Source organism: Hypanus sabinus, chromosome 2 (genome assembly GCF_030144855.1).
Source record: "Hypanus sabinus isolate sHypSab1 chromosome 2, sHypSab1.hap1, whole genome shotgun sequence".
Lineage (NCBI taxonomy): Eukaryota > Metazoa > Chordata > Chondrichthyes > Myliobatiformes > Dasyatidae > Hypanus > Hypanus sabinus.
Genome location: NC_082707.1, coordinates 200,349,584 through 200,370,783, shown reverse-complemented (window position 1 = coordinate 200,370,783; position 21,200 = coordinate 200,349,584). Strand labels below are relative to the sequence as shown.

Here is a 21,200-nt window from a genome sequence, read left to right as displayed (position 1 = left end):
ACATACACTGAAAATGATTGTGCATCTTTTAAAAAATATACAAAGATAACACAACTTACATGAAAACACTTCAGCCAATTAAATTAATTCAATGACATTTAATATAAAAGATCAAATTATTTCCCTTGCAGCTTATATTCTTGTTTTACTTTCATTTCATCACCGCCTGGTATGGAGAAGCCACTGCAGAGGATCGGAAAAAGTTACATAAAGTTACAAACTCAGCCAGCTATATCATGGGCACTAGCTTCCACAGCATCAAGGACAGCTTCAAAAGACAGCATCCAACATTTCAGAACCCATCACCCAGGACATGCCCTCTTCTCATTGCTACCATCAAGGAGGAGGAACAGCAGCCTGAACACACACACTCAATGTTTCAGGAACAGCTTCTTTCCCTCCACCATCAGTTTTCTGAAAGGACAATGAACCCATGGACACTACCTCAATATTTTTTTGCTGTCCACTTGCACTACTTATTTAATTTTTAAAATATATTTCTTATTGTAATGTACAGCTTTTTATTATATGCATTGCAATGTACTGCTGCCGCAAAACAAATTTCATAACATATGCCGGTGATACTAAACCTGATTCAGATTCTGATTCTCAAATTAATGCAACCTCCCAGCTTGTATTAGGCCTCATGTACGGCAACCTCAGCTAACAGCTTGGAAGTGTGGAAACTTGAAATCCAATGCAAGGGCACAGTGAAAATTACAACATCAATTAGCCATACACCAGTTGTGGTCTTCTGCAGTGCTCATAGCCATGTGAGAGATGCAAACTTCTATACTGTTAAACTATTTAAAGTTGATATTTTATGAAAAAGTTGGGGCTTTTCAGTAGAAATTCTGGGCTTACATTGCGAAAAAAAATATGGAAGTGGAATTTGTTAAGTGAAAGTAGTATCCTCTCTGAAATCTGGGTTTTAGTTCTGCAAATATTCCTAAATCTGAAATACCTCTCGGAGCTTCTGATCAAATACGCACATCTACAGTTCTTCTATCCTTAAATGCTGGAATATCTGCAAATGTCCTGAGGTCCTCAAGCATCTTTTGCTTCCCTACTGAATGCCTTTATCTCGTAAACAGAAAAGATTCTGCAGATACTCGAGTTATTGAACAACACATACAAAATGCTGGAGGAATTCAGCAGGTCAGGCAGCACCTATGGAGGAGAATAAACAGTCAATGATTAGGGGCAGGACCTTTCATCAGGACTGGAAAGGAAGGAGAAAGAAGCCAGAAATAAGGTGGGGAGTGGAAGGAGTGCAAGCTGGCAAATGATAGGTGCAACCAGGTGAGAGGGTAGGTGAGTGGGTGGGAGAGGGAGGATGAAATAAGAAGCTAGGAGGGATAGGTAGAAAAGGTAAAGGCTGAAGAAGAAGGAATCTGATAGGAGAGGACAGTGGACCATGGAAGAAAGGGAAGGATGAGGGGGACGAAAGGGAGGTGATGGGCAGGAGAGGAGAATGATCGAGGAGAACCAGAAAGGGGAATAGCAAAAGGAAGAAGGCGGACTGAGTGAAATTACTGAAAAATTGATGGAAATGCCATCAGATTGGAGGCTACCGAGACAGAATATGAGGTAAAACTCTTGAAACCTGAGCATGGCCTCATCATGCAATTAGAAAAGGCCATAGACTGACTTGTTGGAATAGGAATCCTCCCATTGTTGTCCCCTGTTAGTGTGGTCTTCCAGTGATTCTATTTTGGTAATTGGGGGAGAGGGAGAGGGAGGGAGGGGGAGAGCGAGAGAGAGAGAGAGAGAGAGAGAGAGAGAGAGAGAGTGTGTGTATGCACCTCGATAATAAATTTGCTCTGAACTTTGGATTTTAAACTTTGAATGGGAAGTTGAATTGAAATGGGTCACCACCAGGAAATCCCATCCTTCGTAGCAGATGGAGCAATGGTGCTTGGTGAAGCGATAACCCCAATCTGCATCAGATCTCACTGATGTACAGGGGGCCACATCGGGAGCACCAGATACAGTAGACGGCCCTGACAGGCTCACAGGTGAAGAGTTTCCTCACTTGGAAGGAGTGTTTGGGGCTCTGAATGATGGTGAGGGAGGAGGTGTTGGGGCAGGTGTGGCACTGGTCACATTTGCAGGGATAAGTACGAGGAGGGAGTCTCTCCCATTGATGTTACTCATCCACCCACACAGAACTCAGTCCTGATGCTTGCACTGATCTCCCCCAGCATATTTGTACTGGAAAATGTTATGATAAGGAAGAGGGAAAGAGCATAGATGTTGTTTGTGTCTCTACTAATGGATGTTTGCTGGATGCTCCTCATACTCCTTATTACTCAATAAAAGTTTCTTGTGTCACAGAAGAAATAGTAGGCCCATATATGACAGGTGTAGAGACACATCTCCACTGAAGAAGGCGTAAGGCACCCCTTCCCTCCACTAGCCTGCGGGTCACCCTTGGACAAGGTGTAGCACCTGCTTAGACCCCTGATCAGGATCATGTGAAGCCATGTGGCGGATGGTCGAATGAGCAGCTGGTGCATATCACAAGTACTGGTTATGTGACCACTGACACCAGCCAGACAATCTCGGAAGAGTATTGATAATGGCTGGGGTCACCTACCTGTGTAAAGACACCATCTAGAAGAAGTCAATTGCAAACCACTTCTGTAGAAAAAATTGCCAAGAACAATCATGGTCATGGAAAGACCATGATCAACCATGTTATATGACGTGGCACATAACAAATGAATGGATATATGGCAGCTCCAAATTACTGAAGTGAGCCAAAGTGGCTTAAGGCAATGGATATTCAAGTGTCAACCAATGATGATCATAGACACAAGAAATCTTGCAGATCAACATACATAAATTTTTTGTGTCAAGATTTTGCAAATGCTGGAAATCTAGAGGAACTCAGTAGGTCAGGTAGCATCCATGGAGATGAATAAACAGTTGTTGTTTTGGGCTGAGACCCTTCTTATGGGCTGGAAAGAAAGGGGGAAAATTCTAGAATGATTGCTGTTTGTTTATGGTGAACATTGTGTTTACTGCAAGTACTCTAGATAGTGACAAGGAAAGGTTACAATGTTCACATCACACGCAAGGCCAGCAGGACAATCAGACATATGATCTAGAATTTGAAACAAGAGAAAGTCTGCTGATGCTGGAAATCCAAAGCAACACAGACAAAATGCTGGAGGATCTAGGCAGGTCAGACAGCGTCTATGGAAATTAATGAATAGTCTACTCAAATCAATAATTTTAGGAGGTCTCTGTTGGTCACAAAATGTAAAACAAACATTCTGTAGCCCAGGTAACATGTCGGGAAGTTTTTATTCATAGAAAGATGGGCAGACATTTTTTTATGTCAGATAGCCAGGTAGAAGGTGTTCAAACTCTGATAGTGAGTTTGCCACAACATAGTTATTGATACACATTCAGTGGGCTTGAGTAACAATTGAGCAACTAGCTTGTGTTGTCTAAGATGGGCAAACTCACTATAATTAGGGCGCTTCGATGCTAGCTATAATATTTTAAGTTAGTATTAAAATGTATTCCCCTTATACAACAGGAAATAGTGCTGGTCCCCAATGTATACATTTATCCTAATCCTCGCATATTAATTGAAGCTGCTTCTAAAGAAGCTACACTTCAAACTCTGACTTTGGGCAGATAAATTGAAGGCATAGGAGAGTCAATTATTGCTGGGAAACAATTAGTTGTCTCTCAAGCAGCTAGTAATTATTTTCATGAAACCACGAACCATAAGGTTAAAAGCTAAACATTGGTGATTGAGATTAAGTCCTGAATGTCCGATCTCCATTTTTTCTAGCTTGTGTTTCTCCGTGATTCAGTGTTGCTACTGAATGATCAATCGCCATGGCCATTCCACCTCAAATGGCCAAAGCACACATACTGTACAAGTCTTCACCAAGGGATCAGCAGTGAGCCATTTTAAGTTTCTAGGTGTCAACATCCCTGAAGATCTATCCTGAGGTCAACATATTCATGGAATTACAAAGAAGGCATGGTAGCAGCTTGAGGTGAATTAGTATATTACCGAAGACACATGAAAATTTCTGCAGACGTACCATGGAGAGGATTCTAACTGGTTTTATCACTATCTGGTACAGAGGATGAAGGAGCTGCTACACAGGATTGGATAAAGTTGCAGAAAGTTGTAAACCCTCTCTGCTCCAATGTGGGCACTAGACTCAACATCCAGGATACCTTCAAAAGGCAATGCCTCAAAAAGCGGCATCCATCACTGAGGGCCCCCATTGTATACAACATGAGGTTTTCTCATAGTTACCATCAAAGAGGATGTAGAAGAACCTGAAGGCACACACATAATGTTTCAGAAATAGAGTCTTCCCTTCTGCCATTGGATTTCTGAATGGACAATGAACCCATGAACACCTCCTCAGTATCTTTTACCCCTCTATTTTGAACTGCTTATTTGATTGATTTTTTAAATATATGGTTCTTACTATAACTTATACTTTTTATTACTATGTACTGAAATATATGCTTGTTGCAAAACAACAAATTTCACAAAGTATGCCACTGATGTTAAACCTGAGCAAACAACATAATTGATATATTAACACAACTCTGCAATGCTTTATTTATTCATTTTAATTTAGTTTAACATTTTAGAATGAACATGTTGTGGATCTGATCTTCATTAATTTCCAATAGTTTATAATTTTGTTGGCTGATTTAACTTTCATTTAAAAATTATTATTCTTACCTTGGATGGCAGGGTGGAGCTACATCTCTACAGAAGACAGTGTAAGGTGCTCCTTCCCTCCATTAGCCTTGGGCTAATGGTCACCCTTGGGCCAGGTGTAGCACCTGCTTGGCCCCCCAATCACAGTCATGTGAAGACATGGATGCAGCTGGTGGATGGTTGTATGAGCAGCTGATGCATATCACAGTCTAGGTTATGTGACCACTGACACCATGCAGACAATTTCTGAAGTGTACTGATAATGGCTGGGGTCATTTGTCTTGTAAAGACACTGCCCAGAAAAAGGTAATGGCAAACCACTTCTGTAGAAAAATTTGCCAAGAACAATCACGGTCAAAGACCATGATCACCTACGTTATACGACACAGCACATAATGATGGTGATCTTTACTTTCCAGTAATATTAGAACAATTTTCAAATAAATAACTAGAAATTAGATAAAAATTTCCATGTTCAACCTCTAAAAGTGGTTTGGTAGACAAATTACTATTCTTAGCCCACAGCTACAAAGATATTTTTACACAGCAAGGTCCCAAACATAGCTAAATTTTTAGTAGAAGAGTTCTACACATTAACAAATGTCATGGAATCGTTTACCTGCGAATGCATAGAGCTGGCATCTCATCTGTTTGTTAACATAACAGTTGAGAACTCTAGAATGTACTCTATTACTCTACTCTGCTTTAACTGCACACGAAGAGCCACGTTCTGAATCTGAGACATTACACTGATAGCTTGACAATTTTAAAATGATGACCCTTTAAAATGCTTCAGATAAGTTTTAACATTAAGGCTACTATGTAAATACAAGTTGTCGAAGACCATAATTATTTTTGCTATAAACATAAGTGATTAGCAAAGGAAATGTAATTGAAAAACCCAGTATTTAAGTACACTACACTTACCCGTTGTCCATGGATACCAAGGCTCTGCTGACCCCGAGACAATCTGTTCTCCCAAAGGGAAAGAGACTCGTTTTTTTGATTTAATTTTCAACGTGCTATCTGGACTCATCTCCTGCTGCCTAGTGCAGTCACCTTTGACACCCATATTGTCAAAAGGTGCAGAAGCTTGCAGCTCTCCGGGGTAGACATTTTCTGTTGTGCTCATTTCATCGTTCTTCGGCTGATGTCAAAATGCAATCAAGCATTCTTGAGTTTCACAGAACTATCCATGTGATATCCTTACTGCTGCTTAATAATTCAGTATCAATCTGAAGCAAGTAAGCTTCACATTGCTTGTGAAGCTACAGAATTTCTGCTTTATCTGTGGAACTTCATTCTAGAGTCTCAAAAGATGTGGTGAGTGAAATGGTTATGTTCCAAAATTAGGACAAGGTTACATTACACTGGAAAACAGAACCAGTCAGAAAGTAGAAAACCAGAGGCAAGTTATCTTAACATCTGTCATAGGGAATACGTTAGAGAAACACATGCAAAATGCTGAAGGAACTCAGCAGGTCAGGCAGTATCTATGGAAATGAGTAAGATCATGTTTTGAGCTGAGACCCTTCTTCGGGAATGTGTAGGGGAAAGGTGCCAGAATTAAATAGGTGGGAAGGGGAAGGAGGACTCGCTGGGTGGTGACAGGTGAAGCCAGGTGGGTGGGAAAGGTAAAGGGCTGGAGAAGAAAGAATCTGAGAGTTGACCATGGAAAGAAGGAGGGGCACCAGGGGTTGGTGATAGACATATGTGGAAAAGCAGTAATATGTCAGAGTGAGGAATAGAAGAAGAGGGAAGTATGTTAGAGAAGTCAGTATTAAATATGATACTGCAGGGAAGTTTGGAAGTTGAAGCTCAATGGCCAAAGCCTGGAGACCAGTCCTGGAATTGGAGGACTGTCCACATGTGTGGGCACATGGGAGGGAGAGTGGCTTGTTTTGCTGTTGTTGGTTTGCTACTTGTTGTATTCTGTGTTGTTCTGCCGAGCATTTTGGGCATGTTATTTTGGCGCTGGAATGTGTCGTGATGTTAGCTAACTCCACCATATCCTTAAGTGTGTTGTCTGTCAATGCAAATGACACATTTCTAAAACACAAAGAAATACAACAGAATCAATGAAAAACTAGACACAAAGACTGACAAACAACTGATCTGCAAAAGAAGACAGACTTCAAATATTAAAAAAGCAAATAACAACAATAAATAATAAATACATACACAAATAATACAGAGAACATGAGTGGTAGAGTCCACATTTCAGGGTTAAGGTGAGTGAAGTTATCCTCGCTCACTGGTTCAGAAGCCTGATAGCTGAACCTGGTGTTGTGGGACCTATGGTTTCCTTTAGCTCCTTCCTGATGGCAACAGTGAGAAGACAGCGTGACCTGACTGGTGGTGGTGGTAGAAAAATATTTGACAAACCAGTGAGTGAAAGGTTACCATGAATAGAAAGAACTACAGAGTTGAATTGGTGATGTTCTAATTCTCCTGTTTTCTTGTATTCCTCTGGGGGAACTTATTTTTTCAAATAAAAGTGGATATTGAGCTACTATGTCAATAATTCTATATGTTGCGGCCATCTTTGTTATGTTGAATGATTGACCATGGTGCTAAATTTTATAGATTTATTTCCAGTGTGAATAGGTTCATGAAATTTTATCTAAAACTATTGAGCTGTAAATCCATCTGTATTTTAAGGATGTAATATTGATCTGAAAGATCTATGATTAATTTATATTTTGTGAATCTCTCCTTCCAATTTTCTCCTCCAACAGGAATAAAGGGCATTAATAGATTCTGTTTAGCATTCTATTTCCCTGCAACAGTGGTCTGTTTAATAAAGATACTTTCAGGCTCTGTTTTGATGTTTTGTACCATTTTCAAAACCACCAAGTTTCACTCTTTGCTTAATTTGCTTAATAATCATAGGTGTGAGGGGGAAGCAGAGCTAGAATCTACAGTACAGGGCAAAAGTCTTAGGCATGTAATGTGGAAATAGCTAGGGTGCTGAAGATTTTTGCACAGTATTGTAGTAATTTTATGCATTGCACTGTACTGCTTCCTGCAAAAAACAAACAAATTTCATGACAAACGTGAGCAATGATAAATTTGATTGTAATATGGGTCTCTATTCTGGACTGTGAATGGGAAAGGGGCAGGGAGAGGGGAAGGAGCAAGAAGCACAGGAGAGACATTCTGTAATGATCAATAAACAATTGTTTGGAATCAAATGACATGGCCTCTGGTGTCTCAGGGTTGGGTGTATCTGTACCTGTTGCAATGAATCCAAATGCAAGACACAGGCATGGAGATTGAGTTAGGATGCAAACGTGGGTGTGAGCGTTGAACAGCAAACAGGAGGGAGTGCAGGAAAGCAGGAGGCAAGCAGAATTTATCTTGACACAGAGCGTAGAAAGGGAAGCGGCAGACAAAACTTTTCTTTGCATGGAGAGACGGAGTTACACAGGTAAACCTCGAAACTGGAGTAAACCTGGAATCCTTCCCTTGACTCGGAGAGATGGAGTTTCACATGTAAACCTCGGAACTGGAGTAAACCTGGAATCCTTCCCTTGACTCGGAGAGATGGAGTTTCACACGTAAACCTCGGAACTGGAGTAAACCTGGAATCCTTCCCTTGACTCGGAGAGATGGAGTTTCACACGTAAATCTCGAAACTGGAGTAAACCTGGAATCCTTCCCTTGACTCGGAGAGACGGAGTTACACAGGTAAACCTCTGAACTGGGGTAAACCTGGAATCCTTCCCTTGACTCGGAGAGACGGAGTTACACAGGTAAACCTCTGAATTGGAGTAAACCTGGAATCCTTCCCTTGACTCGGAGAGACGGAGTTTCACACGTAAACCTCCGAACTGGAGTAAACCTGGAATCCTTCCCTTGACTCGGAGAGACGGAGTTTCACAGGTAAACCTCCGAACTGGAGTAAACCTGGAATCCTTCCCTTGACTCGGAGAGACGGAGTTTCACAGGTAAACCTCTGAACTGGAGTAAACCTGGAATCCTTCCCTTGACTCGGAGAGACGGAGTTTCACAGGTAAACCTCTGAACTGGAATAAACCTGGAATCCTTCCCTTGACTCGGAGAGATGGAGTTTCACACGTAAATCTCGAAACTGGAGTAAACCTGGAATCCTTCCCTTGACTCGGAGAGACGGAGTTACACAGGTAAACCTCTGAACTGGGGTAAACCTGGAATCCTTCCCTTGACTCGGAGAGACGGAGTTACACAGGTAAACCTCTGAATTGGAGTAAACCTGGAATCCTTCCCTTGACTCGGAGAGATGGAGTTTCACACGTAAACCTCGAAACTGGAGTAAACCTGGAATCCTCCCCTTGACTCAGAGAGACGGAGTTTCACAGGTAAACCTCTGAACTGGGGTAAACCTGGAATCCTTCCCTTGACTCGGAGAGACGGAGTTACACAGGTAAACCTCTGAATTGGAGTAAACCTGGAATCCTTCCCTTGACTCGGAGAGATGGAGTTTCACACGTAAACCTCGAAACTGGAGTAAACCTGGAATCCTTCCCTTGACTCGGAGAGACGGAGTTTCACACGTAAACCTCCGAACTGGAGTAAACCTGGAATCCTTCCCTTGACTCGGAGAGATGGAGTTTCACACGTAAATCTCGAAACTGGAGTAAACCTGGAATCCTTCCCTTGACTCGGAGAGACGGAGTTACACAGGTAAACCTCTGAATTGGAGTAAACCTGGAATCCTTCCCTTGACTCGGAGAGATGGAGTTTCACACGTAAATCTCGAAACTGGAGTAAACCTGGAATCCTTCCCTTGACTCGGAGAGACGGAGTTACACAGGTAAACCTCTGAACTGGGGTAAACCTGGAATCCTTCCCTTGACTCGGAGAGACGGAGTTTCACAGGTAAACCTCGGAACTGGAGTAAACCTGGAATCCTTCCCTTGACTCGGAGAGACGGAGTTACACAGGTAAACCTCTGAATTGGAGTAAACCTGGAATCCTTCCCTTGACTCGGAGAGATGGAGTTTCACACGTAAACCTCGAAACTGGAGTAAACCTGGAATCCTCCCCTTGACTCGGAGAGACGGAGTTACACAGGTAAACCTCGAAACTGGAGTAAACCTGGAATCCTTCCCTTGACTCGGAGAGATGGAGTTTCACAGGTAAACCTCTGAACTGGGGTAAACCTGGAATCCTTCCCTTGACTCGGAGAGATGGAGTTTCACAGGTAAACCTCCGAACTGGAGTAAACCTGGAATCCTTCCCTTGACTCGGAGAGACGGAGTTTCACAGGTAATCCTCCGAACTGGAGTAAACCTGGAATCCTTCCCTTGACTCGGAGAGACGGAGTTTCACACGTAAACCTCCGAACTGGAGTAAACCTGGAATCCTTCCCTTGACTCGGAGAGACGGAGTTTCACACGTAAACCTCCGAACTGGAGTAAACCTGGAATCCTTCCCTTGACTCGGAGAGACGGAGTTTCACACGTAAACCTCCGAACTGGAGTAAACCTGGAATCCTTCCCTTGACTCGGAGAGATGGAGTTTCACATGTAATCCTCCGAACTGGAGTAAACCTGGAATCCTTCCCTTGACTCGGAGAGACGGAGTTTCACAGGTAAACCTCTGAACTGGAGTAAACCTGGAATCCTCCCCTTGACTCGGAGAGATGGAGTTTCACACGTAAACCTCGGAACTGGAGTAAACCTGGAATCCTTCCCTTGACTCGGAGAGACGGAGTTACACAGGTAAATCTCGGTACTGAAGCAAAACGTAGAACACACAATCCTAAGCGGCTGGGAATCATTAATTACCGCGCAGGCAAAACCCACGACCTGGCAAGAGAGTGGGTGCAAAGCAGGTCTTGATGAAAACCAGTTGTGCCACCATCAAAAGAAATTAGGAGAAAATGGGGAATTAATGGTCAGGACCGTGACAGTCCCTGCATTATGCCTGGCTCCTGGCACTCCTTCTCTCACACCCCTTCCACGGGGCTTGTTGTCATGTGAACAAAGTCACTGGAGAGATGTACTGTAGATCTGAAGTAGTCTCTCTACTTGACAAAATGAGACACAGCAAGCTTCATATTGAGACCCTTTTAGAGAAGGCCTCCTTGCCCTAACACTCCACAACGTTTTACGTGCCAAAGATCAAAGCAAGCAAATTTATCAGTATAGCACTTTTCAAACATAAGCCAGTTCAAAGTGCTTTACACAGAACAAGATATAATAATCAAACATCAAATTTCAGACAAATAAGAGAATAAAATCACACAAAAAATGGATATGATAAATAGAAGTTACAGTGCACAAGATTCTAATTAACAGCTCCAGCTAAAAGAAAAAAATTAAGCCTCAATTTAAAAGAGCTTAAAGTTGGGGCAGACTTCAGCCCCTCTGGAAGGTTATTCCAAATATGTGAAGCATAGTAACCAAAAGCTGTTTAGTTTTGACCCTGCGGACAGTAAGCAGACCCAACCCAGACAACTTGAGAGTTCCGGAAGGTTCATAACACAGCAAGAGATCGGGGATGTGTTTTGTCCCTAGACCACTCTGTGTGTTATAAACAAGTAGTAATATTTTAAATTCAACCCTCTGATGGACAAGAAGCCGGTATAGAGCTTGGAGAACTGGAGTTCTCAAAGGATAATTCAGGATAATTCCATATTTACAATGCTTCCATTGAACTACACATCGCCCTCAGACGACACAACATACCAGAGACAAAATAAGTTCAAATCAGCATTGTCTAGTCTTCCGATAAGCTGTGGTTCACCGTTCTTAGGGAACCATTGTTCAAAGCTACATTTTCGATTTAATCGACAGTCCATCTTCGAATCTGAAGTCTGGTGGCTGAAGTCATTTGCTATAGAAATGCCCTAACAGTGCTCCATCCTCAACAACCTTTGCTCCCGCCAGATTTACAAACTCGCTCTCTGTTCCATGTTGACAAATACAGTACTGTGCAAATATCTCAGGTACCCTGGCCATATATACGTGCCTAAAACTTTTGCACAGGACTGTATGAAGTGTAAGATATAAAGAAATAAATGTATTATCTAAGTACCTGTACAGTATGTCACTATTCACTACCCTGAGATTCTTTTTCTTGCAGGCATTTATAAATAAACAAAGAAATACAACAGAGTCAAAGGTTAAAAGGTCAAACTTAATGTCAGAGAGATGTATACAACATACATCGTGAAAGGCTTTTTCTTCGCAAAACATCCACGAAAAACTGCACACAAAGACTAACGATCCGTGTGCAAAAGAAGAAAAGTGCTGCAAGAAAATAAAACAAGTAAATAAGTAATACTGAGAACATGAGTTATACAGTCCCTGAAAGTGACTCCACAGGTTGTGGAATCAGTTCAGAGATGAGGTGAGCGAAGTTATCCGTGCAGGTTCAAGAGCCAGATGTCCCTGAAGCTGTTGGTGTGGGTCCAGAGGCTTCTGTACCTCCTTCCCCATGTCAGAACCAAGAAGAGAGGATGATGGGGGCTCTTGATGATGGACAAGAAGTATAGCTGGTGAGTCAGAATCAGAATTAATATCAGCAGCATGTCGTGTAATGGAATAGAAGGGTTTAGGAGTATAAGTGCAGAGCTCTTTGAAAGCAGTATCACAGGTAGATGGGTTGATGAAATAGGTGTTTATCATGCCGGCCTTCATCAGTAAGGGCACTGACTATAGGACTATGTCAGTCCTGATGCAGGGTCTAATCCCAAAACAACTGTTTATTCTTTCCATAGCACTGCCTGACCTGCTGAATTCCTCCAGCATTTTGTGTGTGTTTCCCTGGATTTCCAGCATCTGCAGATTTTCTCGTGTTTATGACTGAGTATTGGAGTTGGGACATTATGTTGCAATCGTATATATCTGTGTACAGTTTTGGTCACCTGTTTATATGAATAATGTGGCTAACTTGGAAAGAGTGTAGGATGACACCAGGACTAGAGTGCCTGAGTTATAGATAGAGGTTGGCTAGGCTAGGTATTTATTCCTTGGAACACAGGAAAATGAGGGTCGACCTGAGAGAAATGTTTATAATTATCAGACGTGTAGATAAGGTGGACAGTGACAATCTCTTCCCAATGGTAGGGGAGATCAAAATTAGGAGGTACAGATTTAAGATCAGAGGGGTAGACCTGAAAGAGACCAGAGGATCAATTCAAGTCGTCACTTTTTATTGTCATTTCGACCATAACTGCTGGTACAGTGCATAGTAAAAACGAGACAATGTTTTTCAGGACCATGGTGCTACATGAAACAGTGCAAAAACTACACTGAACTACGTGAAAACAACACAGAAAAAAACTAGACTACAGACCTACCCAGGACTGCATAAAGTGAACAAAACAGTGCAGGCATTACAATAAATAATAAACAAGACAATAGGCACAATACAGGGCAGTAAGTTGGTGTCAGTCCAGGCTCTGGGTATTGAGGAGTCTGATAGCTTGGGGGAAGAAACTGTTACATAGTCTGGTCGTGAGAGCCCGAATGTTCCGGTGCCTTTTCCCAGACGGCAGGAGGGAGAAGAGTTTGTATGAGGGGTGCATGGGGTCCTTCATAATGCTGTTTGCCTTGTGGATGCAGTGTGTAGTGTAAATGTCTGTAATGGTGGGACCAGACACCCTGATGATCTTCTCAGCTGACCTCACTATCCGCTGCAGGGTCTTGCGATCCGAGATGGTGCAATTTCCGAACCAGGCAGTGATGCAGCTACTCAGGATGCTCTCAATACAACCCCTGTGGAATGTGATGAGGATGGGGGATGGGAGATAGACTTTCCTCAGCCTTCACAGAAAGTAGAGATGCTGCTGGGCTTTCTTTGCTATCGAGCTGGTGTTGAGGGAACAGGTGAGATTCTCCGCCAAGTGAACGTCAAGAAATTTGGTGCTCTTAACGATCTCTACCGAGGAGCCGTCGATGTTTAGCGGGTAGTGCTCGCTCCATGCCCTCCTGAAGTCAACAACCATCTCTTTTGTTTTGTTCACATTCAGATACAGGTTGTTGGCTCTGCACCAGTCTGTTAGCCGCTGCTCCTCCTCTCTGTAAGCTGACTCATTGTTCTTGCTGATGAGACCCACCATGGTCGTGTCATCGGTGAACTTGATGATGTGGTTCAAGCTGTGTGTTGTAGCAGAGTCATGGGTCAGCAGAGTGAACAACAGTGGACTGAGCACACAGCCCTGGGGGGCCCCCATGCTCAGAGTGATAGTGTTGGGAGATGCTGCCTCCGATTCACACAAAGGGTGATGAGTATATGGAATGAGCCTCCAGAGGAAGTGATTGAAACAGGTACAATACTATAATTTATGAAACACTTGGTAGGTACATGGAGGGGCAAGGCTCAGAGGGATATGAGCTGAATGCAGAAGTTTGGAACTAAGTGGGCATGGACTCATTAGGTAGATATTCTTGTATCTATGCTGGATTGGCCTCTGGCTCCAAACAACCAGAGGTGTCTTGTCCGTTGATATGTGCTCCTTTTGTAAATAAGTAACCTGAGTCATAGAGTTGAATAGTATGGAAACAGGCTCCTCAGCCTAACTTGTCCATTGATCTTGCAAGTAAGGAATTCAAACATACAGTTACCAGATGGAATATTCTGTATAAAAATAAAGTTTTTCTGTTTTGTTTTTAGACCAGTGTGGTGACAGCGGCAGGACTGTTCACTTTGTGTACAATGACTGGGTCCAGTGATAATGGACAAGTTTAGTCTTGGTTGTTGTGGTTGACAATGATTTCTTGTGCCTCACCATGCCTTTCGTTCTCCATGAAGTGCTACAGTACCACCTTCCTGGTCATTGCATCTCTCTGTAAGATCTCATTCACTCAGCCTACTGGAGCTGACTTTGCATGCTAGGACAGGCATTCCCCTAGAAAATTCAAGTTTATTGTCATCTGACAGCACATATATACAAACAAATGAAACAATGATCCTCCAGAGAATAGTGCACCCACACATCATAAGCCAAAATATTATACTATAAGTAAGTTCTCACCGAGGTATGAGGCCTGCTGGCTACCCACAACTGGTTTAGCCCACCTGTCGAAGTGTTGTTGACAACTGTCGCATGCAAACAGCTACTTGGAGGCGCAGGTACGAGGTGGGTGTCCGGTGGAGCCCAAATCTGAGTGAACTGCCCCATACTGGACACAACAACCTCCTTCACCAGAGGGCTACCCCTCCCTGGTCACCCCAAATACACCACTTTTTGATTAAGCTCGTAGTAACATATTCCACTATCTCCTTAACTTGGTATTTGTTTTTTCATTAATGATACTTTGAAACTTTTAAGCTATTCCTAAAGAGCCATGCAAATGTTTAAACAACAACACACACAAAATGCTGGTGGAACACAGCAGGCCAGGCAGCATCTACAGGGAGAAGAACCGTCGACGTTTTGGGCCGAGACCCTTCGTCCTGACACTGCTTCTTCCTACAGATGCTGCCTGGCCTGCTGTGTTCCACCAGCATTTTGTGTGTGTTGTTGCTTGAATTTCCAGCATCTGCAGATTCCCTCGTGTTTGCTATGCAAATGTTTTTCTGATTTTAAAAGATCATAAACCTTCAATAATAACCCGCTCTCGTGTCTCCATAGATGTTGATACATTTGCTCCTTGGTATTCCACCGTTGTTCTATCAATTGATCGACTGCGAGCGAGACAGCGCCCCTTTCCTCCGAGCGGTCACACGTGGTATTGCAATGGACCAATGCAAAGCGCCTTCACTTCACTTAGCCAGAGCTAGCCAATGAGAAGTGCGGATGGTGGCGGGTGAAGGTCAGAGTTTGTGCGCCAAGTTTGGACGGAAAGAAAGTAGGCGCCGAACGAGTGGTAGGTGGTTGTCATTCGGACGGATAGACAGACCGCTGAGTGTCTGGTAACGCAAGGTCAGCTTCCCCCACCGGTGAGACGGCCGTGAGGATTATCTCCCAAGCTAGGTACGGAGAGAACTGTGGAGATGCCAGGAGGGATGGGATGGGTGTGGATTGAAGGGGGATATGAGCAGAGTGGAGAATATCGGCGGGGGCGTTGGATTTTAGGGTTAATGATACTAGGGTATGTGGGAGTATTTTGGGGGATGTATTGCGATCTTAGGAGCGGATGTTTTCGGTAAATGGTGGATATCCGGGTGTGGGGTGGACATATCGGGGGGCAGTGGTTGTATCGGGAGGGGCTTGGGAGTGGGCCTAAAGGGGTGAATGTATAGAAAGGGTATTAGGGTGGACATATTGGGGGTCTTGGGGTGGGTAAGGTGGGGACCTAATTGAGAGTGGGATATCAGGAAGGCTTGCATGGTTGTAAGGGGTGAGGTGGCATTTGTGTGAACAGAGGTAGTTAGGTGTTTGAGCAGGTCATTATAATTAACCCCATTCCCTTGCTGTCTATCCCCCTGGCCATACATACTCTGCCTTTGTGCAGCAGTAACAGGTGCAATGCCCAATATAATCTGAGTCACACTGTTTCCTCCTCAGAAACCTTTAATGGCCTTCCTGTGAGACTAGAGTTAGACTTGCTGTAATTTGCCTGCTGCCACTGTAGGTCTTTAGGCCCTCCACTGATCATGGTCATCCATGGATGTTGCATCCTAGCTGTGTATGAAAGCCACGATGGTACGATACAGAGAACAAGCTGTTTCCCATGTGGCAGGCGCCCCTCTCCATGCAGCTGTTGAATCCAAAGGAACAGCAGAGGCTGATACAGTTTAGCACCAGTGGTGTTGCAGGTGTTACCAGTAAACGTTGAACTCATGATGTGCTGATGAGCTCCATCTGCCTGAGTGTCTGGGTTTAAGGCACCTGTAACCCGCCTTTTCCTCTTCTCCTGTCAGTACAAATGGTTTCACTGCGTTTAGTAGCTAATCCACACGGAAGGCCAGAAGCCAGACTTTGTTGTCAGTGTATTTGGGACGCATAACATTGGGAGCATGTGATGGGTAGTGGGAGCTTATTCTTACTACAACATCAGATATAGAATTGTTATGGATGTGATGGGAGGTGACGACCTAAATATAATAGCTACAACAGTGCTGAGCAAACTTGTAGTAAGTCCCCTGGTTCTGATGGAATGCATCCCAAGGTACTGAAGGAAATGGCAGATGTTATAGTAGAGGCTTTGGTGATAATTTACCAAAGTTCTATGGACTCTGGGCAGGTCCTGGCGGATTGGAAGATGGCAAATGTCAAAAAAGTTTGTAGGCAAAAGGCAGCTAACTAGGCCAGTTAGTTTGATATCAGTAGTTGGGAAAATGCTTGAAGCTATCACTAAAGAAATGGATCCATCAGGCAGACACAGGAGAATATAATGTCTGCAGTAAATAAAGGGGAACAGTTGGACGTTATTTACTTGGATTTCCAGAAGGTGATCAAAAAAGTGCCACTTAAACTTTTGCATAGTAGGGGAATTAAGGGTTATGGGAAAAAGGTAGGTAGGTGGAAATTATTCCATGGTCAGATCAGCCATGATCTTATTGAATGGCGTAGCAGGCTCGACGGGCCAGATGGTCTGCTCCTGATGCTATTTTTTAATGCTCTTATGTTCAACCATATAACAATTACAGCACGGAAACAGGCCATCTCGGTCCTTCTAGTCCATGCCGAATGCTTACTCTCACCTAGTCCCACTGACCCGCACTCAGCCCATAACCCTCCATTCTTTTCCTGTCCATATACCTATTCAATTTTACTTTAAATGACAATATCGAACCTGCCTCTACCACTTCTACTGGAAGCTCGTTCCACATAGCTACCACTCTCTGAGTAAAGAAATTCCCCCTCGTGTTAACCCCAAACTTTTGCCCCCTAACTCTCAACTCATGTCTTCTTGTTTGAATCTCCCCTACCCTCAATGGAAAAAGCCTATCCATGTCAACTCTATCTATCCCCCTCATAATTTTAAATATCTCTATCAAGTCCCCTCCTTAACTTTCTATGCTCCAAATAATAAAGACCTAACTTGTTCAGCCTATCCCTGTAACTTAGGTGCTGAAACCCAGGTAACATTCTAGTAAATCTTCTCTGTGCTCTCTATTTTGTTGACATCTTTCCTATAATTCTGTGACCAGAACTGTACACAATACTCCAAATTTGGCCTCACCAATGCCTTGTACAATTTTAACATTACATCCCTACTCCTATACTCAATGCTCTGACTTATAAAGGCTAGCATACCAAAAGCTTTCTTCACCACCCTATCCACATGAGATTCCACTTTCAGGGAACTATGCACCATTATTCCTGGATCACACTGTTCTACCGCATTCTTCAATGCCCTACCATTTACCATGTATGCCCTATCTGGTTTATTCCTACCAAAATGTAGCACCTCACACTTAACAGCATTAAACTCCATCTGCCATTGTTCAGCCCACTCTTCTAACTGGCCAAAATCTCTCTGCAAGCTTTGAAAACCGACTTCATTATCCATAACGCCACCTACCTTAGTATCATCTGCATACTTACTAATCCAATTTACCACCCCATCATTAATGTATATGACAAACAACATTGGACCCAGTACAGATCCCTGAGGCACACCACTAGTCACCGGCCTCCAATCTGACAAACAGTTATCCACCACGACTCTCTGGCATCTCCCATCCAGCCACTGTTGAATCCATTTTACTACTTCAATATTAATACCTAACGATTGAACCTTCCTAACTAATCTTCCGTGTAGAACCTTGTCAAAGGCCTTATAGACAACATCCACTGCTTTACCCTTGTCAACTTTACTTGTAACCTCTTCAAAGAATTCAATATTTGTCAAACATTACTTTCCACGCACAAATCCATGCTGACTGTTCCTAATCAGACCCTGTCTATCCAGATAATTATATATACCATCTCTAAGAATACTGTCCATTAATTTACCCACCAACCTTAAGGAACCTCTGTAGGTATGCAGCAGACACAATCCCATTGGCTCTTCACTTAGCTTTGGGACACCTAACATGTCACACTGCTTCTTATCGAGTATGGCTGGGCACTATCATCCTGTTAGTACTAATAAGGAAGCTTCAAAACCCGGGTCTTAGTACCTCTCTCTGTAACTGGATCCTCGACCATCAGGAGACTACTCTTTGTGGATCAGTAATAACATCTCACTGAGAGATGTTATTGAGAATCACATAGACACACCTGAAAGATGCATGCTTAACCCACTGTTCTACTATCTCTACACCCATTGGCGTCTATAGATTTGCTGCTGATAAATGTAAAGTCTTAAATGGCAATGAGTTGTACAGAAGTGAGATAGTTCGGCTGATTGGTATCGCAATGTGAACCTTGCACTCAACATCAGCAAGACTAAGAAATTGATTTCAGACTTTAGGATAGAAGTTGGAATAATGCACACCAGTCCTCATTAAGGGGTCAGTTGAGCAGCTTCGAGTTTCTAATTATCAACCTCTCATAGGATCTGTCCTGCACCCAGTACACTGATGCAGTCACGAAGGAGGCATGCCAATGGTTCTACTTCTTTCGGAGTTTGAGGAGATTTTATTTATTGAAAAACAGCACAGAATAGGCCCTTTGAGCCATGCTGCCTAGCTAACCACCAATTTAACCCTAGCCTAATCATGGGACAGTTTATAATGAGCAATTAATCTACCACTCAGCCCATCTTTGGAATGTGGAAGTAAACTGGAGTACCCAGAGGAAACTTCCATGGTCATGGAGAGAAATTACAAACTGCACCGGGAATTGAAATGGGTTCATTGGTACTGTAAACCGTTGTGCTAAACACTATGCTACCACGCTGCCCTGTTTGGTGAAATTTGGGTTCCTACAAATTTCTATAGATTATGGAGAGTATTTTGCCTGGTTGTATTACAGCCCAGTAAGGTGCCTTCAATGCACCGGATGACGTGGAGGTGGTAGACTCAGTCAGTTCACTCAGACATAAAACTCCTTGCCTCCATGCTATCAAAGGCATCTTCAGGAAGCAGTGCCTCATGAAGGAGTCATCCATCATTAAAGACCCTCAGCATTTGGGACATAATTTCTTCATGTTACTGCCATCTGGGAAGATGTACATTAGCCTGAAGGCCCAAACTCAACATTTTAACAATTTCCCCCTTGCCATCACTATTTTTTTGTATCTTACAGTAATTGTTATACTTGCAATGTGCTATGAATTTCACAACCATGAAAAAGTTCACTCAAGATTTCCAGCAATCTCAGAATCTCTTGCATGTAACAAAATTACCACAAATGTCAGAGATAATAAATCTTCTTCTGATTCTGAAGATATTGCAGATGTTGGAGATCTGAAATAAAAGCAGAAATGGTTGGAACTTCTGAATAGGTTAGGTAGCATATGTGGAACGATAATTAGGATAAATGACAGCATTTAAAAGACATTTGGCTAGGTACTTGAAAAGGAAAATAAGAAAAGAGTGAAGTGAAATGGGCTTGTACAGGTAAATGGGATCAGCATAGATGGGTATCATAGAATGGATGAGGAGTGCTGATGTACTGTTAACGTACCAGTTAATATAATTTAGTGGCAGTAATGGTGCGTACTATGATTTGTTCTAATTGATGTTTCATTTTAACAAGATCTCCGCCTTGGAATAGTGTACAGTCACTTCCAGTTTGTTTACTTTCCTGGATGATTGTTCAAAAGACCATGAGATATAGGAGCAGAATTTGGCCATTTGGCTCATCGAGTCTGCTCCACCATTTCATCATGGCTGATCCATTTCACACTCAGCCCCAGTCTCCTGCCTTCTCCCCAAATCCCTTCATGTCTTGACTAATCAAGAATCTATCAACATCTGCCTTAAATATACCCAATGACTTGGTCACTACAGCTGTTTGTGACAACGAATTCCACAGATTCACCACTCTAGTAAAAGAAATTCCTCCTCATCATTCTAAACGGACGTTTCCTATTCTGAGGCTGCACCTTGGGTCCTAGACTACCCCTCCTCTCCATATCCACTTTATCGAAGCCTTTCAACATTCAATAAATTTCATTAAGATCTCTTCTCATTTTTCTGAATTCCATGAAGTACAGGCCCAGAGCCATCAATCGGACCTCATATGGTAACCCATATTTCCAGAATCATTTTCGTGAACCTCCTCTGAACCCTCTTAAATGTCAGCACATCCTTTCTTAGATAAAGTGCCTAAAACTGCTCAAATACTCTGTGAGGTCTTACCGTTGCCTTATAAAGCCTGAACATTATATTGTTTTCATATTCTAGTCCTCTCAAAATAAATGCTAACATCACATTTGCCTTCCTCACCACCAACTCAACCTGCAGATCAACCTTTAGGGAATGCTGCTTGAGGACTCGTCAATAGCATCCGTTAACTACACAATGTCGCAGTAGCTTAGCATTTAGCATGACACTGTTACAGCTTGAGGTGTTGGAGGTCAGAGTTCAATTCCAGAATGCTTTAAGGTGTCTCTGTATGTCCTCCTGTAGAATGCATGGGTTTTCCCCGGTTCATCTTGTTTCCTCCCAATAGTCCAAAGACATTCCATATATTAGGTTAATTGATCATTGTAAA

The 21,200-nt window shown here is 42.8% G+C and overlaps 2 protein-coding genes and 1 long non-coding RNA gene across 4 annotated transcripts in view; 1 reads left to right on the top strand and 2 right to left on the bottom strand.

The window, feature by feature from the left end:
- si:dkey-288a3.2 (protein phosphatase 1 regulatory subunit 37) overlaps window positions 1–12,327 on the bottom strand; it is a 306,412-nt gene extending 294,085 nt beyond the window's left edge. The window contains exons 1-2 of the mRNA XM_059988169.1: window positions 12,127–12,327; window positions 5,639–5,858 (exon numbers count right to left, since the gene is read on the bottom strand). Coding sequence (XP_059844152.1) covers window positions 5,639–5,858; window positions 12,127–12,327 — 421 coding nt within the window. The remainder of the gene's footprint in view (window positions 1–5,638; window positions 5,859–12,126) is intronic.
- A 506-nt stretch (window positions 12,328–12,833) lies between these two features.
- Window positions 12,834–15,338, bottom strand: LOC132405786 (uncharacterized). The gene is made up of 2 exons (XR_009515968.1): window positions 15,246–15,338; window positions 12,834–14,552 (listed from the first exon to the last, which is right to left on the bottom strand). It is a non-coding gene; the product is annotated as an uncharacterized LOC132405786 (long non-coding RNA).
- Window positions 15,339–15,434: 96 nt separating this feature from the next.
- vrk1 (VRK serine/threonine kinase 1) overlaps window positions 15,435–21,200 on the top strand; it is an 83,954-nt gene continuing 78,188 nt past the window's right edge. Inside the window, exon 1 of one of the 2 annotated variants that reach the window (XM_059962446.1) lies at window positions 15,435–15,620. The gene's annotated coding sequence lies outside the window, so the exon portion shown is untranslated. The remainder of the gene's footprint in view (window positions 15,621–21,200) is intronic. The other variant, XM_059962451.1, reaches the window with a different exon arrangement.